General features: G+C 34.1%; 2 protein-coding genes across 9 annotated transcripts in view; one reads left to right on the forward strand and one right to left on the reverse strand.

Moving 5' to 3' along the window:
* Window positions 1-1,491: 1,491 nt before the first annotated feature.
* On the reverse strand, window positions 1,492-18,589 carry LOC112056125 (probable basic-leucine zipper transcription factor E). 3 transcript variants are annotated; one of them, XM_052890256.1, is made up of 6 exons: window positions 18,427-18,589; window positions 16,568-16,704; window positions 13,250-13,423; window positions 11,813-12,073; window positions 11,033-11,201; window positions 1,492-9,777 (listed from the first exon to the last, which is right to left on the reverse strand). In XM_052890256.1, the coding sequence occupies exons 1-6, from the start codon at window positions 18,482-18,484 to the stop codon at window positions 9,737-9,739; spliced, it is 840 nt and encodes a 279-aa protein (XP_052746216.1). In that variant the 5' UTR covers window positions 18,485-18,589; the 3' UTR covers window positions 1,492-9,736. The 3 variants fall into 3 exon arrangements, with proteins under 3 accessions (XP_052746216.1, XP_052746218.1, XP_052746217.1); XM_052890258.1 differs by having other exon boundaries at window positions 18,363-18,431; XM_052890257.1 differs by lacking the exon at window positions 18,427-18,589 and adding an exon at window positions 18,167-18,339.
* Window positions 18,590-21,146: 2,557 nt separating this feature from the next.
* LOC112056126 (uncharacterized) overlaps window positions 21,147-21,741 on the forward strand; it is a 32,150-nt gene continuing 31,555 nt past the window's right edge. For all 6 annotated transcript variants that reach the window (XM_052890262.1, XM_052890263.1, XM_052890264.1 and 3 more), the window contains exon 1: window positions 21,147-21,256. The gene's annotated coding sequence lies outside the window, so the exon portion shown is untranslated. The remainder of the gene's footprint in view (window positions 21,257-21,741) is intronic.

Consider the following 21,741-nt stretch of genomic DNA (forward strand, 5'->3'; position numbering starts at 1 on the left):
CAAAGTTTACTTCGTTTGTGTTATTGTTAATCAAAAATATAAAAGTAAACAAAAAAGAAAAACTACCTCTATCTAATTTTGTCGATGTCCATTTCTTAAGAAGTTTCTCATTAAAACAACCCTTAACTCAGGCAAGGCAGGGCTAAGGTGGTTAGCGTAACTACAAGTGGTTAACTTACAGTTAGCCAACTGAAGAACAATCAACAATGCCCGATTAATAAGTGATCGCGCTGCTTGTCTACTACTTGCTGCTTGTCCCTGCACTAGTTATAGCAGTAATTTCTTTGTTTGGAAGTATTTAGCACATCCGGGCTGCGCAAAAGGAGAGAGTGGGCATTTCCTCTGTCTCTTAGAAAAGTCCGCATGTTATTTTTATCCCAGTGTTAATCTCTAAGTCTCGTATGAATCGGCACTAATATACATAGGTTTACCTAAGTGTGTGATTAGTGACTTCACAAACAGACTTATTATTAAAGGATTTGAACAGTTCTCTAGCTCTTTAGGGTGTTTTATTCCTTCACCAGCCAACAACAGTGTCATAATTACAATGGGTTCGCAGAGTTAGTTTATCTAGGCATTTAGATATACCATTCAAAATCCTCTACTGAGAGCAAAATGTTACTGTTATATTTTATTTTTTATTCTTTACAATTTAAACTGAAAATCCACAACCCTTTCAGTTGCTACACGTCATCACACCGGAATGCTAAATTGCTTGGCCATAAGTCTCAATTGGTCCAGCCGGGGATCAAACACAGGACCTTCGGAACATTAATTATCATTAACATCTGATAGTGGTATATTAACACCATAACTACCAATCCACATTGGAGCAGGTTTTTTTTTTTATTCTTTACAAGTTAGCCCTTGACTACAATCTCACCTGATGGTAAGTGATGATGTAATCTATGATGGTAACGGGCTAACTTGTTAGGAGTAGTAAGACAATCCACACCCCTTTTGGTTTCTACATGGGATCATACCGGAATGCTAAATCGCTTAGTGGTAGGTCTTTGCCAGTAAGGTGGTAACTGGCCGAAGCCTCCCACCAGCCAGACCTAGACCAATTGAGAAAACCTCAATCGGCCCAGCCAGGGATCAAACCCAGGACACCACTGCTAATGTTTTCCTCTCAAAGATTCTATCTAACTTTTAGTATGAAAGATTAATTTTTTTTTTAATTTCAGACTAAATTGATTATTATGAACAGACCATTATGATGAACCACTGATATTGACTCAGAGACAGGAAGATGAGTGCTTTGACAACAAGACTGACTAGCTGAGCCAGCAGCCAGCTTAAGAATTATGTGGTGTGTGTGTGTGTCTAATTCCAGGAGCTCTCTATGTCAGCCATCCATCTATATTCTTACTCATTTTTGTTAATTATAAAATAAATTTGATTATTTAGTGTGTAACTTCATTGTACCTATCCTGCTAGCTGTTAGAAAGATAGCATCTGTAATGATTTATTTACGGTAAAACATATTTAAAAATAAACATGCTTTAACATTTAAGTATGGCCAATATGTTGTCAAGTACAGTGGGCAGGGCTGAATCCATGATTGATGACTGATCCATGATGATGACTCGTTTTTCTGATTTAAGAAAATATACTAATCATCAAAACAGTGTCTGCAAGTACTGTACAGGCTGACTGTTTGGATGAGAAGTATATATTTGATTATTTTTAAGCTTTGTGGTTTCAGGGTTTAAAAAATGTCTAACTGAAAGTCTATGTTTACTGTATTTATTATTATTATAATAAATAAACTTAAAAAATCTTTTTTTTATAAACTTCCAACCCCTATTTCACCCTCAGAGGTGTCATTTTCATAATTCTTAGAATACTAGTAGTCAAGATACTGTAATAAAAAGATACAGTTTGTGAGATTGTAGGGGTAAACACTGGACCTACTGAACCAATGTTGAAGATTATTTTACCAATAAAAATCCACATTTGAGTATTATAGGCCATGTATTCCTTCCCACGGGAACAGGAATTATGTGGGTGAAACTGCAGGGGGTGAACATACACAGGTATTATAAATGTATTTTTTACAACTACACTTTTTTGAATAATTTATTTAATTATTGTAATGGTAAAAAAAAATATTAATAGTAAAATGTTAAACTGAAAGCTTTAGTTTTGGAAAAGACTACAAAAAACAAACTCAGCAAAGTAAGTATTCTTTTATTTTCAAATATCAAAGACCAAATCAAATATCATCAGCATTTCACAATCTATGCAAATATTTTGATAATACACACACACATTTATGATTTGACCAGATAACAGGGTCATCAGTACAATGTCCTATCAGCTAAAAGCCTTTGCCATCTTTTCTTCAGCACACCAATATGTTATTCTATTGTATTGCATGTGCTTTTTGTAATATTGGAGTCTGCAGTTATAGGGCATATTCCAAATATCCTGTAAAGCAAAATTGTTAATATTGAGCATATTATAAAATACACACATCAACATTTAGTCTCAATGTAAGTGTAGTTTGTGTACTAAGATAATATAGCAGACAGACAAGCTTCGCTTTGACTCATTCCCTATTCCTATCCTATTCTAATCCCACCCATTGGCTTATCTACTATTATTTCCTATTCCTATTCGGTAGCTCAGAATCCTAGGATTCCTAGGGTGGGCATGCACCAATGGAAAATGTAAATGTACCTATGAGCGATGACGAAAGAGTTCGTTCACCATAATCATAATTTTAAAAATGAAATTCGATTAATTTTTGCTTAATAACCAGCAAACTTAACTAAACCACACACATAAGCCCTGGAACACAGATCCCAACACATTGGATACAACAACATGCAAGATGTCGCAGAAATCTAAAACATGGTATGGTATTAAATATCGTAGGTATTGAGTTTATGTCGCTCTATGGACTTATCGTCTCTTTCTCTGGTACGTCCAAAGAAAGATTGTGTAAGAAGACATTGGATGCTGGAAGAAAGATGCTGTTTGATCCCCAGTTCTTGGAGGAGTGAGACTGTGTCATATTTCTAGAGCGTGTATATTCTTTTTCTCACTTTCTCTCAGAGCCCAAGTCTCAGCATCCTATATAAATCGATTAATAGCACTCAATTAACTTCATTGTTTTGACTTTATAGGTTCATTGCAAAGAATATATTATTTATTACTCTTTTTAACAGAGTTCATTGTTTACAAACAAAACACTTCGCAAAGTTTCGTCCTAAAAATGCTAACTGAGGACGGGGAAACTGAATTGAGAGATTTAGAATGGAAAAAAATATTAATTTTAGATATTTAACAAAATATAAATTATTATTTTGGAATTTTGGACATCCACAATTTGTCCGTTTTACGATCAAAGGTGACTCAAGACCCATCGTAAGTTTTTGACATAAGCCATGACCATAAAACTTTACACAATTCGAAGACAATCGCAAATAACTGTCAAATCTTAACAAATCATTCACTCTTCGTATAAAAATAACGATCTAATCGTAATGAACAAACTATGCCCAACCGATGGCTTTCCATTGGCTTACACAATCCGAAATAGCCGTTTGACAAGTAAAAACGTACGATTTCAATTGTCAAATTCAATCGTTTGCGTTAGACAATTAGGCCCCTTATTAGGTAACTAAAGTAATTTATATTAGGTCAACATCACATATAAAGATTTACAAATTTACTTGTATTTATCACATTGATATATAAATACTAGATGTAACATCAAACTTAAATTAAATGGCATGAGAAGTTATTTATATATGAATCTAAGCATACATTCTCAATAGTAAAATGTACTGTATGTGAGACACAGATTAAAGAATAATAGGCAGATAGAGCGTAACACGACGGTGTCGTAGCCATTCCGAATACAAAATTAAAAAACTAACGAAATAAGATAGAGTATTTTTTATAGGAAATTATTGATTATTATATTAATTTACGTAATTGTTGATAGTGTTAAATTTTGAAATACAAATTATGAAAAAAGTTTGTTTAAGCGGATGTCAACGACACGTGACGTTTTTATAGACTTCACCACGCTGCTTGTAAAGACTCTTTCTGGATCATTCTTTATTCTGTGGTGAGAAATAAAAATATTTGTAGTATCAAATTAGCTATCGGATATTAATTCACTAGCCGACCCAGCAAACATTGTTGGTATCTCACCCGATGACAAGTAATCGCCCTAATAAATGAAGTCACATCTATGTTTTTATATATCTATGCTCTAAGTCTAACAGGTAGATTTTATACTCAAACAATTCAATATAACCGTTTTGCCCGACATTTTGATATACTTATATATTTTTATAAGTTAAAAAGTAACAATAAGTTGAATAACCATGTTAGATGTACGTAAAAACGTACATTTTCATGTTATAAATCGTACATACATAATTAACAACAGGCATATAACCATAGACTAATAAAATAAGCAGACGGTATCTCCCTGTCAATCAACAGAAGCACCATGGCGCCGAGTACATGTGTGAGTGTGAAGTGTATTGCCAGATATAAGAAACTAGCTGACGCCGCGCGGTTTCACCCGCGTGGTTCCCGTTCCCGTAGGAATACGGGGATAATATATAGTCTTCCTCGATAAATGGACTATCTAACACTGAAAGAATTTTTCAAATCGGACCAGTAGATCCTGAGATTAGCGCGTTCAATCAATCAAACAAACAAACAAACTCTTCAGCTTTTTAATATTAGTATAGATTAATCTCTGTCTTCATATGTGACTCATTGTGCCGGCGCGTATATGCGAACTGGCATTATTGGGGTGCGTCCATCGATCTCCTATTAAAAAGTGGATGCACAATCAGCGACCAAAAAACGCCCCCACTCAATGAGTGCCAAACACAACTCCTTGGCTCTCAATTCAAATAGTCGCATTTGCAAATTCAACATTAAACTCAATCTTTAAGGTTGAATTTGCTCTGAATTTGGAATTTTATTTAATATTGGACTATATTTATAGACCTTTAGGTAAAATTTTCTTTACCAATAATTCTAAAATTGTCAAAGTAAAATTGGCCAGTTTTCAAGTGAAATTTTCTACATGATTGTGCGTCCTTTTATTATAAGAAGTCAGTGAGTGGATCACAGTTTAGTTTATGAGACGGTGTCTGGACTTTTTATTACGTCTATGCAATGATTATATCATTACGTCTATACATAGTTGATTGAAACAAAATGGCGGACAAAACAATATGAAAAACGGTTACAATGCTCTTTGTGATTATTTTTCTTTGTAAAATTCTTCAATAAATCGTTCCAATGACAAATAACTACTTATATATAACAATATTAATGGACATAACAAATTACATTACACTTACAAGCTATTTTGGTGCTTTTTTATATAGTTTTCTTTCGTTTATAGGTTATATACAACAGTGGCGCGCACGGGAATTTTGATCCTGGTATGCAGTTAACACGAGATACTTTTATACATAAAAATTGCCAGTAACAAATCTCAGAGGGCAGGCACTGCGTTTATGCTTAGATGGAGTGCGTGCCACTGAAACTTATTTTAAATTTACAAGTCGTCTTAAGTCATTTACTAGTAGTAGAAAGAAAGTATATCGACTGTATTATTAATTAAAGATAAAAGCGCTTGGAGGCCATTGGATCAGCTTCCACCTTCACACAGGAAATAAAACTATAAGAAATTGTAATTGTTATCAATTGTAAATTATAATACTGTATGACTTTTTCAAAAGAGCAACTGTTGAGTTTCTTGCCGGTATCTTCTCAGCAGAACCTGCCTTCCGAACCGGTGGTAGAATCTTTACAAATAGTCAACTGACGTGTCAAAAGTGCTTGTAAACTGAGACTACTTAAAATAAATGATTTTTGATTAGATTTGATTTGAAAGGGTTCGAAGATTTTTGTATGAAGGTATGACCTATTAGAGTAGTCCAGTAGTCTGCTTCAAGATTCCATTTATAACTATATCAAAGTTCATCTAAATCGGTCCAGCAGTTTAGGCGTGAAAGTTATCAGACAAACATACAATTTTAGTATGGATATTCAGTCACCACAATTGTATTAAAATTGTAAGTAAAATTCACAGATTAAAGAATAAAAGGCAGATAGAGCGCACGAAAAACAAAGGTGTAGAAAACAGTCGGGACCTTAGATATTGGATAGATTGATTTCTACATTATTTAATAGGTTGTTTTCTAATCGCTTTCTTCACTTCTGGACTGAGCTTGTTTTTTTTCTTTTCAGTTTTTTATACTTTATGCAGTTGGGTTTTTTTATTTGTTTAATTAATTTATTTATTACATTATAATATTCACATACTTATCAATCATAGAAATGTGATGTATAAAGCATTATTCATTGACCCCTGACGCAAAAAGAGAGGTGTTATAAGTTTGACGTGTCAGTCTGTCTATGGCACCATAGCTCCTCAACGGATGAAGCGATTTCAATTTAGTTTTTTTAGCATGTAAGGTGACTTATGTGCGAGTGTTTTAGATATATTGGATGAAAAAAACCCTCGAAGGTCATGAAATTATTAATTACTCTCGATCAAGTTCACTCACACTTTTATTTAAGTACCCTATAATGATTATTCTTGGTATTTATCCTCTTCTGTTTGTTAATCTGTTTATTTATCCTCTTCTGTTTGTTAATAATGTTCTGTTTGTTACTAAATATTGTATTATGCAATAATAACCAGTGCACAGTAAAACTAACTGTGGTTTGTGTTGCACTATGGTTAGGCTTAATTTCAATGTGTTGTTTTTTGAATAATAAATAAATAAAATAAAATAAATAAATAAGTCATCAATATTCTCTTTCAGTGCGTTTTCATTTGAGACCCCACTCGAGTATATTCGCACATTCGGTTATTCTTCCCCACTTTCACTCCCCACAACTTTAAAACGGCTCAACCGATTTTCATCAAACATGTCCAAGAACACTCGTAAATAAGTCACCATTCATACAAAACAAACTAAATCAAAATAGCTTCATCCGTTCGTGAGCTATGGTGACACAGACATACACTTACATATAACACCCTTTTTGCGTCAGGGATTAATGAATAATGCTTTATACATCACATTTATATGATTGATAAGTGTGTGAATATATAATGTAATAGGCTACTTGCCTCTTTTGTAAACAGTGTTTAAACTGAATTATGGAAGTATTATAAGCTATATTTTAAATTTTTTAAATTTATATTATTTCAAACTTATAACACCCCTATTTTGCGTCGGGGGTTAAAAATTAGACTTAACATTTAGTAAATGACAAAATTCGATAATTTTTATAGTAACAATATCATATGAGAAATAATTGGTAATAGAATAACATAATTACATTTAATAGGACAACTAACCTAACAGTTCTTGTTAATTTTTTTAATAATAATATCATATCCTAAGGTAAAACATGACAAATTAATTAGTGATCGAAAAGATGAAAAAAAAAGTGATCGAAAAGCCTGTCATGGCCACACCTTACACTAATAGCAAAGATTTTTTTGTAGCCACAGATTAGAGAATAATAGGCAGATAGAGTGTGGTGTCATAACCGTTCCAAATACAAAAGTCATAAACGAATACATTCTCGAGTCAGTACGACAAGAAGCATCGCATTCATAATTTTCATTATTATTCAAGAACAATGGCGTCTTGTTTTTTATATATTTTTCAAAACTTTTCACAAAAACTAAAGAAATAAGATTGAGTTTTTTTTATTGGTAATTATTGATTATTATATTAATTTACGTAATTGCTGTCAGTGTTAAATTTTGAAATACAAATTAAGATATGCGAATGTTAAAAACGCGTGACGTTTATTTGTTTTTATGAGTTTCACCGGCTTCAACACGCTGCTTGTAACGACTCATTCTGGATCATTCTTTATTCTGTGTTTGTGGCTTAAGGATTCCTAAACTACTGGGCGAATAGGGATGATGACTATCTGATCTATATGATCTTTAACGTAATTAGATAAAAAACAAACATTTTTCAATGTATAAAGTACCTATAACCGTATACGCCAAAAAAAGATATTTGGAATTTTTGTTTGAACGCCCATACAAATATACGATCTTATTAAGCGACCACGTTATTTGTGAGTGGCATTTTGTTTGGAGCGTTTTTCAGGGATCCGCAACAGCGTCGCAAAATTGACCCTTTAAATCCCTGTAGCTCCGAAAGTAATGATCGCAGATACCCTGTTACTTTTACAAAATTGCTTTACTATTAGCGTACTCTTAATTTATATACAATTTAAAAAACTGTCATCATCCCTATTAAAAAAAACTGTCATCATCCCTATTGAAAAAATTCAAGCTTTTATTAAATGTGGATATTGACTGACTATTACAGGCTTTCAATACAAAATAATAATAACCCATAAAATAATTCGGTTACTTTACACGAAAATGGCGTAAAAAATAACCGCATAATCAAAAACAAACAAAAAAATTACTTTTTCAAAGCACAATGGGCATTTATATTACGTAATATTTTCAATATCCGTATACGATTTTTAATAAATATATACAACATACGTATATATTTTTAACAAGCTTTCATTTAATATTGCCAGCTCACAAAAAATAAATGTTTTATTTTATTAATAAAAAAAATTTGGTGGTATCAAAAAAAAAAAAATATATATATATATATATATTTTTAATGACTATATTTTATGTTTTTTAAGTTGAAAACAATTTGAAGCTGCTTGCTTGACATTTCGAATAAAGGCCCAGCCTCCATATAAGGACATGGAACATTTCTTTTACATAGATTTTTACCCGACTTCAAAAAAAGGGGGTTTTCATCTTCTCTCGGGTCATCATCTCATCGGGTCATTTGACACGTGTTTTTTATGTTAGTTACCTCATGCATTCGTCATTTCTTAACCAATTAAGAAAAATCTTTATTTGTTGGATTCCAGATTAGCCCCGTTTGATTTTCATGAAAATCGGTAAAGTAATTTTGTGTTAAAATGAGAATAAGGAAATTGTCCATACTGTGGCGCTTACGTTCACTATCAAACCACCTTCAAAGTTATCAGAAGGTAGCACATACGATGTTATTTTTTGCTTTTTCGTTTGTTTTTGTGATTTTGAAGTTGGTTGAATTTTTTGTTAAAAAGATTTTTTTTGCATACGAAGTCGCGGGCGTTTGTAATAATTATATGAAAGCTTGTTTTTTTAACATATTTTTAATATAAATTTTCAATTGTATCTGTTTTCTATAATGTAGGTATAAATGGTGTATATAATAGGTTTTTCGATTTTTTCTATATAGTTATATACTATTTTACTTAAAATATCATTTTCATAGAATACCTCGCGTAGAAAAAACAGTCGAAAACAAAAAATAATCAAAATATTTTTAATAAATATTTTAAGTTTAACTTTTTTTAAAAGAGTAAACAAAAAAGTTAACATAATGTATTATGATTGAATCATGAATCTTTACAAGATTTTTGCAAAAAAAAAAACCGTTTTTCAGTATTTTTTTTTATATTTTTGCGATTGGTTGCCTTGAATTTGACCAATAAGTTATTAGTAGATATGTTTGATTATTCTGTTGCCTGTCTATATTAAAAAAAAATACTGGCTTAACTTTTTAGCTACGCGAGATATATAATAATATAAAAAATCTTTATTTGGTCTGTACGTATAAAAAACGTAATGGCTATAAAACAGACTGAACATTTTGTCCGTCTGTCCTTTCATCTTCCACCGATGTCACTGGCTCTCCTTTTTTATTTTTAAATCCAGGACGACATCTGTAAAAAAAAAAATCAAATTAATATAAAAAAAAAACAACTGTGAAAAATTAAAAACTTAGTGGAATGGAAATCTCGGGATATAATATATAAACTAACATATTATATTAATAGAAAAGATTTTTAGTAAATTTGTTATGGTTTAAATAAAAAAACTATTCGACTGTTTTTTTTTTTTAATTTTTTCACGATTAGAAAGCCACATTTTTACCGAGTAACATAGGCTATACGCGTAGCTCTATTAGTTGTTAAATAAAAGGAGACGTGAAATTCTGGTTATTAATGGATTTTTCCGGTATAAAAGTAACCTATGTATTAATCCAGGGTATAATCTCTCTCCATTCCAAATTACAGACAAATCGGTCCAGTTTTTGCGACGAAAAAGACCAACAAACACACAAAAATTTTCGTAAGTAATTATATATATTTTTTTATTTTAGTCTAAAGTTTAACTAAAAGTTAGTAAATTGGAATTTCTTTTAACTGTTCGTAACGTAAAATCCTTCTAAAATATTACAAAACATAAAAAAACAGCCAAGTGCGTGTCAGGCCAAGCAGTGAAGGGTTCCATTGCTTCACTTCACCGACATAGAATACTGCTTTTAGCTAATAATGTACTACATCCTTGCCACAGGGTAAAGATCATACAGAGTAAGTCTTTACAAGCAGCGTGGTGAAGGCGGTGAAACCCCTAAAAACAAACGACACGCGTCTCCTTGACATGGCATATACAAACTTTTTTCATAATTTGTATTTCAAAATTTAACACTAACAAAAATTTAGTAAATTAATATAATAATCATTAATTACCAATAAAAAAATAGTCCATGTTATTTCTTTAGTTTTTAAAAAAAAAAATTAAAATATTTAAAACATAAGACGCCATTTTTCTTGAATAATATTGAAAATTACTGATGCAACGGTTCGTATCGTACTGACAAGAGAACGTATTAGTTTTTAACCGACTTCCAAAAAGGAGGAGTTTCTACGTTCGGCTGTGTGTATGTATGTTTTTTTTTATTTTATATAAAATATTTCCGTCACGTCATTTATAAACCGATTTTGAAAATTCTTTTTTTGTTTAGAAGGGTTTACTTCCAGGGTGGTCCCATTTTTTTTATGTCAGGATCTGATGATGGCATCCTGGAGAAATTGAGAGGAACTTTTTGAATATTGTATTTGTAGCGGCTACGACACCATCGTGTTCCGCACGCTCCATCTGTACATTATTGATTAATCTGTGTTTTATACGCACCCTCAGAGTGCTCGTAGTACGCGATCCGGCGCGGCGCGGGCTGTTTCCGTCCGTGCGACCTCCTCTCTTTGACGCACAGATTGAGCACTCCGTCCGCGCCCTCCCTCCTCTGCACGTCGCCCACTTTGTCGATGAAGACCGTCTTGGCGCAGATCCTTTTCTCCTTATCCTGTAGAAAATGTTTTCTTTAAAATTTAAGCTATTGCATAACTTTTATCGAGGGCTTTGAGCTCGGCGAGCGAATCGAGAAATTCCGTAACGAAAATAAACCTAACACCCAAGCCGTGCATCAAGTTAACACATTTCGACGTTATCATATCGACTCAACTGGACAAGTGGTGTGAAACTAAAGGGGCAAAGCTATTAAACCGAGTTTGACTTCAGCTCAATGTAAAGACATTTTATATTTATTTTTTATTATTTTCTAAAAAAATAAAATACTGCATAAATAAATAATTATCTATACTAATACATATATAAAGCTGAAGAGTTTGTTTGTTTGATTGAACGCGCTAATTATAAGGATGCGTATAAGATCAGAAGAAAGAAAGAAGAAAAAGATTTACAAAAGAAATATTATTTATTCCAAAAATATTAATTTTAGAATACATGTTCTTTAAACATTTATAATTAAATTTCGGTAAAGAATATAACCCCAGAGTTATGGGAAATACTCCCGAGCATCCTGTATATATTATATATATTTTTTTTACAGACATACATACGGAAACAGTTTTAGTAATAGGGTTTTTGGGTACAGAACCCTAAAAATGAACTCACCTTAAACATATGGGTAACGCTTTGCTGAACCAATTTATCTATTCGGCATTCGAAGACATTCTTTTCTAATTGGTTGTCAAATATGTTCTTGTCTATTTGTCTGTCTATAGGTTTAGGCGTTGCGGTCTTCATATGGTTCTGGTTATGGTTGTGGTTCTGGTTGTTGTTATGGTTCTGGTTGTGATTGTGGTTGTGAGATTCGTGTAGTCTTTCTGGTTCCATGTCTGGCACGGTTGTCGGGTCTGATCGATCTTGGAGGACCTGGAAAATTAAAATATCTCTGTTTAGACTTCTACCATCGTATGAAAATAAATATACTTAGTTGAGGTTACTACACCATTGATGAGTTCCTTAAAGATAAAGGTGGAAGTAAAAGTATAAGAAATTGTAATTGTTATCAATTGTAAATTATAATACTGTATGACTTTTTCATTTCAAAAGAGCAACTGTTGAGTTTCTTGCCGGTATCTTCTCAGCAGAACCTGCCTTCCGAACCGGTGGTAGAATCTTTACAAATAGTCAACTGACGTGTCAAAAGTGCTTGTAAACTGAGCCTACTTGAAATAAATGATTATTGATTTTGATTTTGGTCACCTGTGACTTTAGCTCGGTAACCCATAACAAACTTTGTATTAATTGAATAGTTAATTATCATAAAAAAATTGTTTATAGTGAGTTAAAGAGATCTTTGAAATAGACATGCTTTTAAAGAGACAAAATTCTGACAAAATACATTTATTTTGCGTTACTTTAACCGTTTACGCAACGGAAGCTCTCAAAGGGATTTTACATGATGGATAACAAGCAACTTGCTTAGTAAGCAACCAATTTACTTATTGAACAACCAAAATGCGCGCTATACAAGCAACTTGCGTTCTAAACAAGCAAAGTGCGTGCTGAACAAGCTACTTGAGCGCTAAACAACTAATTTGAGTGCCAAACAAGCAACTTCCGTGCAAACAAGTGCCGTAAACAAGAAACTTGCTTGCTGAACAGGCAACTTGCGTGCTAAAAAAGGAACTTGTGCCATGAATTTGCGTATTATACAAGCAACTTGCGTGGTGAAAAAGCATCTTACGCGCTAAACAACCAATCTGCGTGCTCTACAAGTAACTTCCGTGCTGATCAAAAAACTTGCGTGCTGAACAGACAACTTGCGTGCTAAAAAAGCAACTTGTGCCATGAACAACCAATTTGCGTAATATACAAGCAACTTGCGTGCTGAAAAAGCAACTTGCGTAGTAAACAACCAATTTACTTATTGAACAACCAATCTGCATGCTCTACAATCAACTAGCGTGCTTAACAATAAACCTGCGTGCTGAACAAGCAACTTGCGTGCTGCACAAGCAACTTGCGTGCTGCACAAGCAACTTGCGTGCTGAACAACCAATTTGCATGCTTCTTGAGCGCTTCTGAAGCGACTCGGTCAGTTACCTTTGTGACGTGGCTCCGTAGCTTGGCGAAGCTGTTCCTCAGCTCAGTCCTCGTGTGCACCAAGGAGCGTCGCTCGCTGAGCGCGTCGGTCCGGCAAGCGCGCACCGCACGCAGCTCGCGCGCTAGCTGACGTAGGTGTTCCACGCTACGTCGTCGGCTGTTTTGCGATGCCAGCTGTAGAAAAGGGATATATATTTTATTCTTACGCGATAGGTTCGCAACTAGCGCGTTAAGTACGCAAGTAGCGCGTTAAGTACGCAATTAGCGCTTTAAGTATGCAACTAGCGCTTTAAGTACGCAACTATCGCGTTAAGTACGCCACTGGGACATTAAGTATGCAACTAGCGCGTTAAGTACGAAACTCGCGGGTTAAGAGCGCAAATAGCGCGTTAAGTATGTACGAAGCTAGCGCGTTAAGTACGCAACTCGCGGGTTAAGAGCGCAAATAGCGCGTTAAGTAAGTACGAAGTTAGCGCGTTAAGTACGTGACTCGCGGGTTAAGAACGCAAAAAGCGCGTTAAGTACGAAGCTAGCGCGTTAAGTAAGTGAGTCGCGGGTTAAGCACGCAACTATCGCATTAAGTACGCCACTGGCGCATAAAGTATGCAAATAGCGAGTTAAGTGCGCAACTAGCGCGTTAATTATGCAACTAGCGCCTTAAGTACGAAGTTAGCGCGTTAAGTATTCGATTCACTTTCTACGATCGCAAACGCTTCGAAAACTAGAAAAGTGTATGGGAATGACAGATCTTGATCACGTGACCTGTCTATAGCAAATGTCATTCCCATACATCTTTCTAGTTTTCGAAGCGTTAGCGATCGTAGAAAGAGAATCGACGTGCCACATGGCTACAGGGGCAGCTCTGATACACATCATAGCCCGCGGCGTACACAAGGGTATGCACTATACGTACGAATGGGGATGACGACTAGATTTGAATATATTGATTTTTATGATACATTCGGGTAAATAAGGTCAATATTAAATAATTTATACATAAAAAGCAAAGATTGTCTGGATATTTGCAAAATAAATAAGATTATAAAATTTCAAAATCTATTAATTTTTTTTTCGTAATTAGATGTACGTTTATAAAAAAAATAACAAAGATATTAGTGATTTGTTTTAACGCCCATACAAATCTAACGATCATTATGTACCTACGACGTTATTAGTTCGTACCATTTTGTATCTCTGACCCTATAAATCCCTGTAGCTCCGAAAGTAATGATCGCAGATACCCTGTTACTTTTACAAAATTGCTTTACTATTAGCATACTCTTAATTTATATACAATTTATAAAACTGTCATCATCCCTATTATACAAAATGGGAAATTTCTCCTCCAATACGGAGACGTAATGAATCCTTAGGGTATGCATTGTGTTTATGCATCTATGAAGTGCACGCCACTGATCATAGCCCGGTAGCTAACGTGCTGGTATCAAATGCGGTAAAGCGGTTAACCACATTGTAACTCGCTTCTCATATTCACATCCCATGAGGCGACCTCCTCTACAGAATAATTGTTATAGTATCGCAATAGGGATGATGACAGTTTTTTAAATTGTATATAAATAAAGAGTATGCTAATAGTAAAGCAATTTTGTAAAAGTAACAGGGTATCTGCGATCATTACTTTCGGAGCTACAGGGATTTAAAGATTCCCGAAAAACGCCCCATACAAAATGGTACGAATTAATGACGTCGTAGGTCATAATGATCGTTGGATTTGTATGGGCGTTCAAACAAAATTACTAATATGTTTTTTATTTCTGCGTTTATGTTTATAGTTCATATATTACAAAATGTCACATTTAATTAAGGACGCTAAAACTGTATGAATTTTCATCTACTTAATTACGATAATTACTACTCCAACTATTCAGTTATGTCCATTTAAATTTCACGTGTCTCAAATGGTAAAGGAAAAACATCGTGAGGAAACCTGCATACTATGGCTACGATTGACTGACTATTGGCCTAACCCCTCTCATTCTGAGAAAAGACTCGAGCTTAGCAGTGAGCCGAATATTGGTTGATAATGATGAAGCTACAAATCCCCCCCCCCCCCCCCCCAATGATGATGAAAATTCACGTGAACGAAGTCGCGGAACTCGTGGACACGAGCTGTATAAACTGAATGTCTTACAGAGAAACGCAACAGTGAGTCTTGTGTTACACTATCGTATCGGGTTACACTCGACGGCGAGTGACAACGCAGTCTGTGGGAACGTTAGCTTGTAGTTTATTAACCGACTTCAAAAAAAGGAGGAGGTTCTCAATTGGACGCGTATAAAAGCCTCAATAGCTCAACGGTAAGAGCGGTCGGACTCATCGCCGAGGGGTGGTGGTTCGATCCCCGCCCCGTTGGTCTATTATCGTACCCACTCCTAATACAGTCTTTCCCGACTAGTTGGAGGAAAATGGGAATATTGGTCATATTATAAACAAAAAAATAAGGCAAATAATTAAAAAAAAAAAATATTGACGTGTATGTCTTAGGAACAAAGTTCCTTATCACGCGTTGCGAAAGGTGGCTAGACGGAAAAAATTAAGACCAAAAGTTGTAACGACACTTAGCTATAGTTGTAAGCCGTGACCTGAAGACAGCTGGTGAGCTTCAGGGTAGCGATGATAGCTATAGCGATTGCGAATACAATAGCGATAGCGAACTTCGTTCCATCCGGGCGTCCCTTGTCACCTCTCGAGTTTTGTTTTAAGCGATTGCATAGCACTTACCGCGGGGACTGTATCAAGAAATTCCGTAACGAAAATAAACCTAACACCCGAGCCGTGCATCAAGTTAACACATTCCGACGTTATCATATCGACTCAACTGGACAAGTGTGAAACTAAGGGGCAAAACTTATTAAACCAAAGTTCGATTCCAGCTCAACGTTAAGACATTTTTTATTTATTTATTGATTCTTTTATTGTTTATTCTATTCTAAAGAAAAAAAATGCTTCATAAATAAAATAAATAAATAATTTATTATAATAATTATAAATTATAAAAAATGGTATGCCCCGCAAAGACATAACTTCATCATTTATTAACCAATTTTGAAAATTCTCTTTTTGTTTGTAAATGGTTGAGCCGCCTTAAGGCCCATAGTTAGCAACCAAGTCTAGGATCCGTAGGTTATCACTGGCAACAAACACTGTTTGAAGACTTGTCTTCAGGCACTGAGGAATTTTGGGCACACAGTATAGTACCGAATGCTAAATCAGTAGTACATTTTTTCCCATAGGGTGGTAAGCCTCCCACCAGACCATGACAAAAATTATGATGTACATAAATGGAAGGGAACTCACTCTATTCTTGATTCTACGCCTCAGCATCTTCAAAAAGGCCAGGTCATCTTCCGGCAGGTTGAGCTCGTGGACTCTCTGTGTATACTTGCATGTCGGCAGCCCAGCCACCTCCTCCACTGTCATGCCAATGCCGCGAGCTGAAACAAAACCGTTCTTTAGGGTCATTGTAAATAAATAAATAAAATAGCCTTTTATTTTAAACAGCTTTGGTTACATGAGTGTTGTGTTTGATTTGATTGATTATATTATGTCCCGCTGTTCAAAGTGTCTCCTGACATAGGCCTCCTCCAACTGCTTCCACTGCACCCTGTCGGCCGCAACTCTGGTACAGTATGGCTCCAGGGTTAGGTGGATGTCCACATCGTCTGGTACTGTCTCTTGGATACCAGAGTGTCACCTGCTTGCTCCATTTGACGGTCTTGCAGCGTAACATGTGTTCCGTCCAACGCCATTTCAAGTGGTTGATTCTATTGAGAACAGTAAGTTTTGTCCTATGTTTTATCTCACTTGAGGTGATCCTGTCCGTTAGTCTTATACCCAACCATACTTCTTTCCATTGCCCTCTGACACTTAGCTAGTTTCTCTCTATGATTTTGTGTAAGTGTATTTTTGGTCATCAATGATTTTGGGTCATTGTACTTAAAACTAATAAAATGTAACTCTGCAATCAATAAATCCTACTAATATTATAAACTCAAAAGTTTAAAATGTGTGTTTGAATTGGTTAAGTCACAGAATAAAGATGATAATTCAGAATGATTCAGAACAAGCAGGGTGGTGAAGCAGGTGAAGCTCATAAAAAAAACAAAAGTTAGGCATCTCCTTGACATCCGCATATACAAACTTTTTTCAGAATTTGTATTTCAAAAAATGTAACACTAAAAACAATTACGTAAATTAACGTGAGTGTTATTCATATTAAAAAACATTTGGATCAATAGTCTAGTCGGGCATACTCCGACGTAATATCACGTGAGTTTTAGCCGTGTTTCATAATCATTTAATACGTAAATTAATATAATAATCAATAATTACCAAAAAAAGATACTTCATCTTATTTCTTATACTAGAGATAGGGCATTAGCATATCAAAACTGAGGCGGGCAAATGTGTATAATTGTCTTAATTTCATTTAGTTGCTTATTAAATAACCAAAGTTATTTAAACACACAATACAATGTTGAGTTGTGTGTTTGTGTGTTTAAGAAGTGTAAAAGTTATATAAACATATAAAATGTAAGTAAACACAAAATTGTGCATGCATCATTAAATTCAAATCACTTTTTGTAGTGATTTTGTAGGCACGTAACACATCTATAGTGTAAAATAATCATTGTGACCAGACCTGAGCCTATTTAGAAATTACAAAATCTTTAACTGGCCTGAAGTGGGAATCGAACCCTGGATCTCTATGTTGAAAACCACAGTACTACCAACTGCAGCAGGTCGTCAAAAAAAGTTTAGTATTTCATAGCCCGACCCCAGATTCGAATCCACAACCTTGTAATCAAAAGCCACATACCAACCACTGGATCAACAAACAGTTTAAAACAATATTTTCGCGGAAAACAACAAAACAGAGTTATTTCTTGTACCTACTTGTAGAACATAAACAAAATACCACAAATAGGGCAAAACATTTCGCAATCCAACACTTATTTATTACGAAACATACAATTAATATGCACTTTGAAATCCACACAACGTAGTTCCAAATACGTAAAACCGGGTTACGAGACGATAAAAATTCAAAATAAAATCAAAACTTTACAAGTATTGTACTTTTGCGTCATACCTGTTGATTCTAAGAACTAGGGTGTCTCAAATTTCATTCGAGTAACAACATTTTAAACACCTACCGTCCAATATTTCTTGGTCCAACTGGTAGGAGGGTACGTTTTTTACGAAATCATCCATTCTTCATGATTCTCAATCAATTTAAAACACTTTTTTTTATAAAACCTTCCACTGCTTTAACTTTTTCGACGATAGGTTATGTCAATCGCTCAAAAAAAGTTTGTCAAATGACAAAATCACAAAACTAGTCAATGTCAGATTTAGCACTGACAGCTATTACTTAGTGTTTCTATAGAGAAAATAAATCGGTATTAATATAAAAGTTATCGATTAAATAAAAAAAACGTGTTTATGAGTGTAAGCATGTTTAACGCATATAAATGAGATTCGTGCTATTACCAAAGTATTACCAACATCACTAGTATCATTAGTAGATTAATTAATAGTGTTTTTTTTCTTTTTGGAGCTTAAATAAATGTACATACACTGCCACACAGCTTCAATATTATGTGTTGAAACCTCAGACCAATTATTGTATAGGACCTGCCTCGCTAGACGTTATTTTTCTGTCAAAGTATATGATCAACGATCAAATGCGATTATAGAAACTGTCTCTATAGAATCGATGTTAAATAGTTGTAATCGTGTTCGTCGGTTAAAGAGCTCCGTAAAAATACCTTTTTGTGTAATTGAATTGTTTAAAAAACGGGCAAAAACTTCTAGTTTAGTATAAGATACATACCAAATCTAAGCTCGTTATCTTCAGAAAATGACAGACAATTTTGTTCGTGACTATGAGTGCGATACAGGTCCTTCTATAATTGGTCTAAGGTTGAAACTGTGTTAAGTGGGCTTAAAACAACGACGTAACAATATAATGTCGTTGGCTTAAAAGTACATTATTACAAATTGACAGTAGAGGTGAGTCGTACTCGCTAAAATGCGTACTGAGTATTACGAGTACGAGTACGCCGAGAGACGTGTTCCAAAGACTAGCTCCACGAGTATTTAGAAGTACGAGCTATTAGGACCTATAGATAATATTAATTTCAACCGAGTTCTACATAGTTGTTTGGACCAGTGGTATGTACGCAAGGTACGATAAACTAAGAATCATGAGTTCGATCCCGGGTAAAAAAAAAATCATTTTTGTTTTTTTATTTTGTTTTTCTCAATTGGTTTCTTCAACTATTTTTGATTTTTGTAATCCACAAAAAAAAGAAAAAATTTGCAAACAAAAATATTTTAGTCATTAATTTCAAAATTTCAATTTAATTTTATTATTTAGTTATTTCTTTAATTATTACCTCATGATACTGTCGGGTTACATTACTTGTTACTTTAGCGGATAAATAATCATACTAAAACAAATAAACATTATGTTTTTAAAATAAGGATTTAAATCAGGGACTCACTCACGCATGCTTCAGTACGATATTTGGAGTATTAAGTGTATTCTACGTTAAAACATCGGTCTTATGTTTGATAAGGTAAAGACAATTTTTCTTCGGCAATGGGACGTCACTCACACATTCTTAAACGAACGCGTCCGGGAACGCGTCTCGCGATGTTTTGACTGTTGGAGTATGAAGTGTTTATTGCGTTGAAAAACCGGTCTTATGTCTAGACAACAAAGTCTATTTTCTTTCGGCATTGATAGAAGTCTCTCACTCACACATTACTAATCGAACGCGTCTCTGAACACGTCCCGCATTGGTTGGACCGTTAAAGTATTTTTGAGTATTGGACTCGCACTCTGTTGACGTCTTGCGCTCCTCGTTACTCGGTACTTCTAAATACGCTTAATACGTGTTTATGTCCCTGCTCCGTACTCGTACGTCATACGTCTTCTATCAAACCCAGTGATAAGACCTGCTCCAGTCTATACGCCTCACCTCTAATTGACAGTTTCTTTATGTGAAAAGTAATGGTTACGTACATCGTAGACGTTCACTTTTCAGACACACAAGTGTTAAATTGCATATAAACTTATTTTTATCCGTTCATTTCATTATAGTTTTAATTGTAATTTATGCAGTAGTTAATTCGTAATAAATATAAAAACTACCAGTTTTAAAGTACCGGTTTTTCTCATTTTCAGTAGAATATAAAATAGGTATCAATTTATTCTATGAATAGCAACACAGGCGATTGTCTTTTGTTGTGGTCTTTTGTCATTTTTGTCTATTGATATTGATTGTCATTTGTCATTTGTCACATGCCATGGCAACTTAGAAGAACGTGAAATCTTTATGAAGCAGCGCCATCTACATCCTAGATTTAAGATTCCAGGATAGTAAATTCAATTACTTATGGTGTGTATGTATTATAACGTTTTTAGAGATTTAAACCCTGTAAGTATGGAAAAAAAAAACAAAAAAAAAAGAATTATTTATCCTTTTAATTTTGACGCGTAATAGGAAGAATGTGTTTGTATTTCTGAAGCAAAGGGATTATTAAAGAAAGACAGTAACCGTACATTAATTTCAACGTTGCTCCATATAGTTATTTGGCCTAGTGGTGCATAACAAAGGTACGATTGAATAAGCCTGAGTTCGACCCTGGGGGTAACAGTAGAAAACTTTTTGTCTTTTTTTTTGTTTTTCTTAATTGATTTCTTCAACTATTACAAAATCAAAAATCTCTCCTTTACAAAAAATATGCATTATTATTTTTATAACATAATGGATACTATACTAAAAATACCGTAGCTAGTCACTAGATGGCGCTATCACAAGCGTTCCGAAAAAAGTTAGAGTTGCCTATCTATTTCCAATAATACATTGTAATCTTTGATTTGTCATTCCAAAAAAACCAAGGCAAGGCGTTTGTTTGATTTTCTTTGTTTTTTGTGTTAATGTTTTAAATTGTATAATCAACATTATTTTACCGGTAAGCAAAATAATATTTACTCAATTTTCTTAGTAATTGATCAGCTATAACTTCTTTAACGATTAACACTATATTTTTTTTAACACATGTGAGGTAAAGACTTACCGGCAGGCGGCAACAGTTTGAATTTGAAAAAAAGTATTGTTTAGCGAATTTTGAAAAAAATATTTGTTTCATATTATAAATTTGTTTTACATTTATTTGTATAGCTTAATCTTATTTTCAATGATATTACACCGTTATACTATGCTATAGCATAGATGTTTATCTTAAGCCCTATATATTTTTCCTGCAATGTGCTGGATACAAAAAAACTTGTTTTCGATTTCACCTTGAGCTTGGTCCTTTAGTTGATTGTCTAGAGCTGTGTTTCGGTTCTTAAGGCAAATGGTTGTTTGATTTATTACACTTACATAATTTTATTATCATTATTTATGAATGTATACTAATATTAAAGAGGTAAAGTTTGTGAGGTTGTAGGGGTA

This window comes from Bicyclus anynana, chromosome 27 (assembly GCF_947172395.1).
Source record: "Bicyclus anynana chromosome 27, ilBicAnyn1.1, whole genome shotgun sequence".
NCBI lineage: Eukaryota > Metazoa > Arthropoda > Insecta > Lepidoptera > Nymphalidae > Bicyclus > Bicyclus anynana.